A 10,278-nucleotide genomic window follows, 5' to 3' on the forward strand; every position below is an offset into this window, starting at 1 on the left:
ATTACATGTTCTTTAAACTTGTTCAGCAGGTAAGTCATTGCTTGTTAAGACAATTATACATACAAGTGTGATATGATATACTTTATATAAATCAAGAGGATAGTTTGTAATACATTGTATGCTGCAGAAAGATACAATGTGCTCTGAAAGATACAATGTAAGCTTGAAACTTCAGCCTGCTAAGGTAGCCATTTGGCACCAAATTTATATTGGTTCTGGGGTGAGGCAGCAGGGAGTAGGCTAAATACATGTATCATAAATGCTAGTATTGTATGTTGAAGAATCATAAACTTCTAGAATATGGTTTCCTCTAGAGTAGAATATTGTTTGAATGCATAAAATCAGACAGAGGCACAACTTTTGTCTTGCAAGAGCTAAATTTGCAACCAGATTATTAGCTTTAAATCAACATAGTATGAAATTTGATATATTGTTCAAACCATATTTGTTTGAAGGTCATATAAGTGCTATCGGTAAATAGTATGATAATCATATTGTAGGAGAATATACTTTAAAACATAAAAAAGAGACTCTTGTATTAAGAGGTTCTCTCAGTTGCATTGTTTGTTACAAAATGTATGATTATTAGTTTTATCAAAAGTACACACAAGTCAACTAGTAAAAAATTGTCTGCAAAAAGCTGCTTAAAAATTGGCCGTAACAATCTTAATAAGCATATATAGCAGACAATGGTATCTTATGTGTATGTCTTCCTATTCTACTAAGGTATAAAACTGATAAATATGTGGATATTCTTTTAGATTTCATAACATAAATGTTTCTACATGGACTTCCGTAGATCAAATCATATGGTCAGGGTTTTCTTCACCATAATTTTCTCTGTACAACCCCATTCCTGTGTTAACATTATATTTATACACAGTCCAATGGTTCTCTCACAATACAGTATCACCTAATCTGACCAAACAGTTGCTTTTTACAAACTCCTACCTACAAGGAAAACCCCAACCTACTGGCCCTATGTCTTGCCTTCCTGAAATCAAAAACATAACCTTTCTTTGCAAGTAGTAGTAGTAAGTCCCATAACCTTGACGGTCTTTGCAAGGCTTCACAAAAAATTTTACCCTTTTCTACTATCCAATCTTTACCCTTGTGTCACATACATAGTATCCTATCACACAATAACCCAAACAGTGTCCATAGAATATAACGGACAAAACAAACCCTTCTTAGTTGTGTTAACTTTATTTGATCTTTCCTGATGAGCCCTGTGCCAGGACCTGTTTTACTTCATGAATCTTTACAATAACCCAAACATAAGTGTCCATAATAAGGGACAGAACATACTCTTCTTAGTCGTGTTAACTTTCAAATTGATCTTTCTTGATGAGCCCTGCGCCAGGACCCATTTTACTTCCTTAAGTCGGAATCCCAGCTCTCATAGCAGGTGTACCCGTCCAGGCCGAAGCTACGCGCTCGAATCTTCATCTCCACAGACTTGAGGGAGTAGGTGGGGCCGTGCCAGCCGTTCCAGTAGATCCCGTCATCGAAGTCCGACTCGTACTCCCCCAGGTAGTAGTAGCCGTTGGGGTTGGAGTCGCCGCAGTCATTGTACCAGAAGCCGCCCTTGGCCAGGTCGGCGCAGTTCTTGTCCTTCAGTTTGTCATTGTCACGGTCGGTAGTGGTGAACTTCATGCTGCGGCTACTCCCCATGCCGTCACCTGTTGGGACATACAAATGTACATGTTTTGTAAACAAGCCACTAGGGAATCTTTTATTTTTGGGGTACCACCCATAAATAGCTAGAACCAGCCTATAATACAAAACAAGCGACCATTTCCCGTCGGGGACCTCACAAATGTGATACCAGTATGCTATGGGATAGGGTTGATTCAACTTTGTACATCAAAAGAATGACCAGAAAACTGACGTTGAAACCCCAGTTTTGCCACCCTGAAGTCGCATTGGATAGTTGTAGTAGATTTGCATGCAAGTCTCCATATAACCTCCTTGATTTTAGAGACAAGGTCTGGAACATGAATCCAATAAACCCACCTCCCCTTCCGGACCAGTCTCCGATAGACAGTGCGTATCCTGTCCTCCGGTGGGACACCGACATGGCCGTGTACATGGTGAACACCTTGTCAGCCATGGCGTCCTCCAGGTCGACGCGCATCTGGTACCAGATGGGCAGCGTGATGCGGTACAGCTTCTCCAGACCCAACCAGAACTCCCCAGTCATGTTCCCAAAACCGTTCTTGTAGTCGTCCCACTTCCGGTTGAAGTCCTCGGAACCATCCTTTCTCCTCTGGAAAACCTGATGATGAAAAAAAGAGAACAAGTCATGAGGAAGTTGTACAGTGTACTAGTACTCTGCAGATACAGCTATGAAGCAATTTTTCAACTTGCAGTTCTCTCATAATCTGCTAGGAGTAGATTTATATCAGCAGATGGTTTTAAAACTAGCCTGAGTGGTATCGATTACAAAATAAAATGCACCCACAGGCTATTTTAAAATATGAGGCACTGTTAACTTAACATACGCGGTTATTTTGCACAGTTGTGAAGTACTTTTAGACTTGCAGTTCTCTCTTAATCTGGCAGGAGCAATATTTTACATTGGGCAAGTGAAAAGTTGGCAAGTGGATTTGTGAAAACTTGTTCAACCCTGACTGTTTTACAAGGGCGTGATTTATCGAGTAAGACCGGAGACACACCGTCCAGCCGCCGCCGTCTGTCTCCATGTCACAGTAGACGTCAAACCCGTCGTCCTGGTCGTCAGGGGTGATGCGGTAGATCCCGCTGGGTGTCCCAGGGTTCCCTGGGCTGCACGCCAGAATCTCCCCACAGTCCTTCGGCTTCAGGGCTGGAGACCATAAAACGAAAAATACTTAGACCTAGGAAAATAAATGTGGTATTTCCTGTTTCCCGACCGACCCTAGAAAAAATTGCCAACCCTAACCTTTTTTTGTGGATCCCTGCAAGGGACATAAATTTTTCCAGCTGATTGACCTTTTCTATCTCCTTCATCTGACACCTGAGAGATGAAATTAGTTTTCCACCATTGATGTGATTGAAAATGTAAGTAAAAGTTTCATTTTGTTAAACTGTCTTGTATAAGTTGGATCACTAGAGATGACCAAAGCCTAAAACAAAGAAGAAGAAAAAAGATAATCCCTATACCTACAGACCCCAATTTTTTTCAAGAATGAAACAGGAAACACAATTTTTTTCCCTAGGCCTTAGTGTTGTGTTTTACAGTTAGGTCTTGTCCCCCGGATGTACAAGAATTAAAATCTTGCCACACTCCTTTGGTTTCAGGGCTGAAGACCATAAAAGCAACAAACATTTTACTCTGTGTGGTGTTTTATGGTTAGCTCTTGTAGAAGTTGTACCCAGATATTCATGCCAGGAATGAAAATCTTGCCACAGTCCTTTGGTTTTAGAACTGGAGACCATAAAACATAGTGTACTTGTGTTTCACAGTTAGGTTTTGTCCCACAGATATACATGCCAAGAATCAAAAGCTCGCCACAATCCTTTGGTTTCAGATAATCTGATGTAGACCATAAAGCAACAAACATTTTACTTAGTGTTATATTTTACAGTTAGGTTTTGTCCCTCGACAAGGATTAACATCTTGCCGCAATCCTTTGGTTTTCAAAGCTGGAGACCATAAAGCGACAAACGTATTACTTAGTGTTCAACTGTGTTGTGTTTTACAGTTAGGTCTTCTCCCTCACATATACATGCCAAGAATCAAAGTCTTGCCGCACTCCTTTGGGTTCAGAGCTGTGGACCATAAAATGACAAACATGTTACTTAAAGTCGTGTTTTACAGTCAGGTGCTGTACCTCAGATATACTTGCCAAGAATTAACGCATAAAACTGATTGTTCCAGGCTTAAAGTTCAGATGCAAATAGAAATGAGGCCACCAAGCTTTAAGTTCAGCTAAGTTTAAATCTCATTTAATTGGATTCTGTTCAAGGATTTTGTGACTCTTTGACTGTGGGCTTTGATTGTAAAGACTTTGGACAGTGCTTAGAATTCACTAGCTTCTTTACTTAATATGCGTGTATTTCTTTTCTAGCTGGTTGCAGCAGTTTCATAGAGAATCGTCAGTGTCAAAAGTTGAAATCTCAGTCTGGAACCTTTTATAGTCAAGACGTATGAATATGTTTTTGATTATAAGAAACGTACACTTAGCACACAGTAGTCTTAGGTCAGGCTTGGTAAAAGGACCCAAGATGCCGGCTGTCTCTTTGCAAATCTCTGAGCTGAAACTCCTGACATTTTGTGGTTCCGACATCATTTGTTTAGAAACAGGCCATGTGACCTTCTGTCTGATCTTTTCCAGTAGTACAAAAGCGTTGACAGGACAAGGATTTAAACCCCACGATTTACCATTGAATGGGTCAAGGTTAGACTATGCTCTATGTATATAGATGTATGCTAGTAGCATTCATTACATGTAGGTTATCCCTACACTGCATATTGAGTGTGACCTCAACTTTATCAACTTAAAATACAGAAGTCAGGCTGGTGTATTTGTCATGCTTAACCCTTAGCATTCTTTTTCTACCATTGTACAGAATTGGTGTGTACCAAGATGCCGCCCACGGGTGGCTAAGATTAACATGGTAGCCTAGTTACCCTACATGTAGCAACCAAACAGTAGCAACAAAGTTTGTCTTTCCCACATCTAAGAAAATATCTTAGTGTTGAAAATGTTTAAGATCACATTTCTTTGCAAATAACCAATGTCGATGGACTGTGACTTAAATCGTGTATAGTTATTACACAATTTACAGTTGAATAGACAAACACTAAGGCTAGGCCATGCTTGTGCTTGTTACTTTAACCCTACACTGTTTCTTTATAATGACCTTGACTTTATAAGTTATTTTGATTTTGCTTGACCCATATCATTTGTACCAATTCGAGCTACGTGTATAATCTATGCTACCCTTGGGTGGATAGGGTTGACTGGCAGCTTAGTTACCCTACATCCTGGAGACCAAACAGTAGCAACAGAGTGTGTCTCCCACATCTAAGAAAACATCCAAGTGTTGAAAATGTTTAAGATCACATTTCTTTGCAAATAACCAACCGCAAGCCCTTGGGCCCAAGTATGGGACCCTGACCAGAAAGGTCCAAAAAAAGTGCAAAGTGAATAGACACTAAAAGCTGACAAAAAAGGGACAAAAATTGTCTCCCACTATTATGTAATGATAAAAAAATACATTTTATGGATCTTAGTGGGAAATTGTCAGATGTTAGCACATTGGGGCACCAAATCCGTAGTGTGTTTTTGGCACACATTTAGACAGTTTAGCCCCTATGTATAATGGCATGTCAAATAATGCAGCAACATTTCAGCAGTACCCCCCTCCCAACACACATAGCCTTTTTGATTGTGTCCCTTTGCATGTTGCAAGATCAAAGAGATCAAGGATAAAAGTAAAGGGTCAGAATTACTGCGGTTTACCTCATGTTGAAGGATAACAAACACCCACTGGGCATTTCATTGACCCAAAGTCTGACTTTCTAAACACAAGTTTGCTTCAAACACAGGCGGCCCTGTTTGCGGTGAAGAACAGTGCTATCTTGTTCAGCTTTTGATTTGCCCTATTGGTTACTGCCTTGCCTACACTCAAGTGTATGAAGATGAACCAAAAAAAGCATTGTTACAAAGATTGTTACTCCGTGAAGGAGGTCAGGACCTCCGGACGGAGTGTTGTAATCGGCTGATTTTTCATGTTCGCAGTCAAAACACTGGGTTCTCTTTGTGTAATCGGCACGCAATTTTATACGCCGTCTGCGGGCATGCCCGTGTTGATGCACGAATGTGTATTTTTGCCGTTGCTGCTTTCGCGGTCAATGTAATATCGCAGACGCACCCCTACAATTACGAGGCGAATTGGAATGGTCCAGAAAAACGCGTTGTTTGGAATAGCAGTGGGGTTCAAAAAAGTTCATGCAGATACGGGGTGGTTTTTATAAGTGGTTCCAGATGTTTTTGCCCATGGTTAAGAGATGCCAAGTTTTTTGGAAGATGTTCGCAGCCAAAACGCATTCTTCCGTACGTCGCATTTCTGTGTAATTTCGCATGTGGTGTTGCATTATGTCCGGGATGATGCACGTCTTTTTATTTTTACCGTAGCTGTTTTGATATTGGAGTAAATGCTTATTTTCCAAACATCCCCATTTCTTTGAAATGGTTTCGTCCGTTTATGCAACTGTTACTGCGCTAATGACGACCAGTCGCGCTGCCATGATACACCGCGAATGTGCGAGTGTTCCCTGTAGACAGTCCCGGGAGTCATTTTTTTGCACATTCCAGGAGCCAAACCAAAATACGTTCATGAACCGAGTCCAAAAAACCGAAACGTGAAAATCGGATGATCGGACCTGATGTACATTTCTCTTTCTATAGATTGTACACACAATACACACATCTTTAGATAATCTGGCCATGGCAGGTTGAAAAAAAAGTAACCCTGAATCATACTAGATTAGCGTAAATGCATGTTAATGCGTTCAAAACAAGAAAAAAATTGTTTCCGGGTATTAATCTCTTGAATCACGGCGCTGAATATTGACGCAAAAATATTTCGGGCATCGCGCGCCCTTCCCGCGTCACGTGTAGGCATCTCGCATCTCTGATTGGTTGTTGCGTCTTAAGATGACTGAGCCGACGCGCGTTTAAACAATTTTTCTTTGTTCGATTTATCACACTTCACAGAGAATTGTCGCCAATGGCTACTTCTTTTTGTTGCAATATATAATACTTCACGGAGAATTGTCGCCTATGGCTTCTTGTTCAGCTTTCAGTTTGTCCTATTGGTTACTGACATTCCTACAGTCAAGTGGATCAAACTGAACAGGGACAGGTACAGGGAAAGCCTTGTTAGAAAGATGTTAATTACTCACTAGTATGCCTAGTATATGGACACAGAATATGTTGAATTTTATTTGAAAAGTCTTACCTTTCAAAAGTCCTCTCTTTGAGGGTCCTTCTAAAAATCTATCATCTATGGAGAACAAAGCAAACAAGTTAAAGTCCTCCCTGAGTAGGTTTCAATTTATTTTGTAGGATTTCATATGTTAACATGAGTATTCATGAATGTTATGCTAGAAATATGGCAGATGTTAAAGTCTATATTCTAGTGTATGAATACAAAGAATGGGTGCAATATTGTGCATTTGCATCTCGAAACAGATGTCGAGAAGGCTAAATTGTTTTCCTAGCTGCCCTTTTCTGTATGAAACTACATGTACCTTGCAGAAAAGTGCAGCTAGGAAAACAATCTAGCCTCTCCCAAACCTTCTGAGAGATAATATTTTAGTCAATTCATGAGTATTTAACTGGCAACTTCAAAGTCCATTTCACCTGCACTTGTGCCAGTAATGCCCTTGTTGATGTTATGGCGAGGAAGAGCGGTAAAGTTGACCTGGCGGCGTACCCCGTCCCTGTCCTCTATCACATTACCACCTGGGAAAAACGGCACGGCTTGTCTGGTCGCAGGGAAGAACCGCTCCCCGTCAGGGTTGAACTGGGGAACGTTGGACTCGGACTGGAACACCATGGACCGCTCCAGGTTCTGCATGCGCTGTGTCAGGCCGTCAACTTTCTCTGTCAGCTTTGTCACCAGAGATTCCAGTTCGCCATTGGTCTTTCCACATAGACTTTCCCTGAAGAAAAGAATAGTTATAATACTTAATACAGAAACATTCATACCGGTAACAGTATTCAGAAATTGCCATGCATTTTGGTTTTGGATTAAGATATTAAAAGGTGACTTTAAGTTTAAAATTTGAGTTGACCATTGTTCTTTTCACATGGAATTTCCCTGAAGAAAATATAATTATATATATATTTTGCATATTAGCATTGTAACAATAACTAACATTCAATATTCGATTCATCCCATAGCCCTGCCCATCTCTGTCAAAACATTAATGCTGAAAAGCAAATATTTGATGGACTTGCAGCCAATTAATTGCAGCCATTGCTTATTGCTATGCTATCATTGGTTGAACTGCTTATGATGGACAGTCAGTCAAGATATGTCTATAATTGTTAAAACTTTTTTCAGTTGACAGATTTCTAGAACACCGTTACTGAAGTAGTAAGTGGTTGTTTTGTTTCACTGTTCATAAAAACAAAGTGGAAAGAACTTTAAAAGTTTTAACATCCCTCTGTGAGAGGTGCGTGGAAGTGTTGTATATATTGTTTTGGCAGGGCCAGCCAGACACAACTACTGGAGTCCAGCCAACATGTCTGCCTGACTTGGCACACGCGCGCCCCCCTCCCCCTACTCCTGCTACCTCCGCCCCAGCCTAATCAGTTACTGTTGAACCGGCACCTCACTGTGAGACAGCACTCTTTACAGTATCATGCCTGCTGTTAGTTTTGCACGACTGCCAAGGAATCCAACTGTATGAACTGTGTGTCCGTAGCGATATAACGCTGCGTGCGATTGTGCTACGGTCCAATTTTAATTCAGTCCACAAATGACATGTGTACTAAGTGCTTTCTTTAGCAGTATATTTTCTCTAATATTGAACGGGATTTCTTCTTTAGTAAACTGTTTTTCTTGAAATGTTATTATGACATATAGGTATTGACCACAGTGTCATGTCAGGATAGCTAATACATGTTGATAAATTTAGAAAGCAATTTTCTGAATTTTGTCACCTGTGTGTCAGACTTAATTTCGGTCTCTCATGTTTGCTAAACTTTAACCTGTAGATGTTTTGTAGGAAATCATTTGAAATCTTTTTATATACATGTACATGTAGGTTCTTTAGGTAGGGCTTTCATTTTGAACTTAAAGCTTTGAGATATGCAATTTAGTATAACATATTAATACAGTAAGTAACATTCTAAACTATAATAATATAACTTAATTTCAAGTGGCCAAAGTGTCAATGCTGTTCAGCTCAACTCAACCAAAACACAATATTATTACTTACAGTAGCCATAAAAAAGAGTCTTCATTGACACAGATACGATTCATGTATCTCAGTAGCTACAGTCTAAAGCTTTGCCATTATCTATCCAGTCCATGCATATCTTAGCATGATCAAGTTTCTATTGTTGTATATGGTAAGAATGTCTGGCATTGACATTGGACCTGAGACCTGAACTCTCTGTGCCAGAGCTATCGTAAATCCCTGGCTGTTGATGTATCCGTAATGTGGTTCACATGGGCCAAGTCAACTGGTAAATGGCAAATATGTACCGGCACAAAGTCTATAATTTTAGCATAACTCAGTTCTGTAGCATCCCTTCCATTTTAGCCATCTTCCACACAAGTTAGCTATTCTGTGGCAAGCTCTTGTGGTACGTACATCAATTGTACATGGCCTTGAATGCTTGCACAGCATGGGACAACACTGTCCTTAAGTTACAATGACAGTAAAACATTTTAAAGTTATATTTACAACATAGAACAACTATTCCCACACTAGTCTGGCTTTTCCCACTTCCAGAGTGAAGCTTAAGCGTCACAAACTGTTTACAAGTAAACATCATGTTTACCTGTCCACGATGATGTTGTTGACAGGACTGAAGGTTATCCCCTTCTTCGCTTTTTCGTCTGGCTTCCTGGTCGGTTTCTCCGGCCTGCTTTGCCTCCGTTCCCTCAGTAGTGCTATTGGGTCGGCAAGGCACGAGACAATCACACACAGGAGCACCAAGAAAGACACAAATCTCCTCATGGTGGTAGAACTGTGTCTTGAGTTGCTGGAGTAAAGATGAGAAGTGAGGTGCTACTGATGTAGAGGCGTTACCACAGCCCAGAGCGTGCGAGTGTGGAATGACAAGCTTGCGTGGTGTCTGGTGGCTCGACAGCGCCTGTATGTGTGGCCGGGTTGGTCCCCGCCCGGTCCTAACATGTGGGTTAGTTTCTCTCTCCCTTCCCGCCGGGGCGATGCATGCAGTGTAAACACCGGGGTGAGGGAGGTCCCCCTTCCACGGAACACGTCTCAGACCCTGACGACGTCCCCGGCAACGACCTTCATCCAAGGACGTCCAACGTCATCTAACAAATTTGTTTCTCCGTGGTAAACTATTCCCATTGTGACATAAATTTTTTTGTCTGTTTCGGCCCATTTATCATGAGTGATTATATCAAAGGGTGAGAGAGAGTGTGTGCGGGTGTTTGAACGAGAGCCAAACCCGTGCCACATGTGTCTGAGAATGGACAAGTATGCGCGAGTGTGCGCGGCCCTGTTTGCCTACCAGTGACTTTACTGCCCCTCAAAACTCCAGGCTATGGACAGGACCTCCATTTGGCAGTTTAAATTAG

General features: G+C 41.1%; 2 protein-coding genes across 2 annotated transcripts in view; one reads left to right on the forward strand and one right to left on the reverse strand.

Annotated features, from left to right (window-relative positions):
- The window catches only part of LOC109483597 (peptidylprolyl isomerase domain and WD repeat-containing protein 1-like), a 28,191-nt gene that overhangs the window by 4,819 nt on the left and 13,094 nt on the right, over positions 1–10,278 (forward strand). The gene's annotated exons all lie outside the window — the stretch shown is intronic.
- On the reverse strand, positions 44–10,006 carry LOC109483598 (fibrinogen-like protein 1). The gene is made up of 5 exons (XM_019786632.1): positions 9,510–10,006; positions 7,356–7,657; positions 2,679–2,827; positions 2,017–2,278; positions 44–1,682 (listed from the first exon to the last, which is right to left on the reverse strand). The coding sequence occupies exons 1-5, from the start codon at positions 9,686–9,688 to the stop codon at positions 1,372–1,374; spliced, it is 1,203 nt and encodes a 400-aa protein (XP_019642191.1). The 5' UTR covers positions 9,689–10,006; the 3' UTR covers positions 44–1,371.

Source organism: Branchiostoma belcheri, unplaced genomic scaffold (genome assembly GCF_001625305.1).
Source record: "Branchiostoma belcheri isolate BF01 breed outbred unplaced genomic scaffold, Haploidv18h27 scaffold65, whole genome shotgun sequence".
Taxonomy (NCBI): domain Eukaryota; kingdom Metazoa; phylum Chordata; class Leptocardii; order Amphioxiformes; family Branchiostomatidae; genus Branchiostoma; species Branchiostoma belcheri.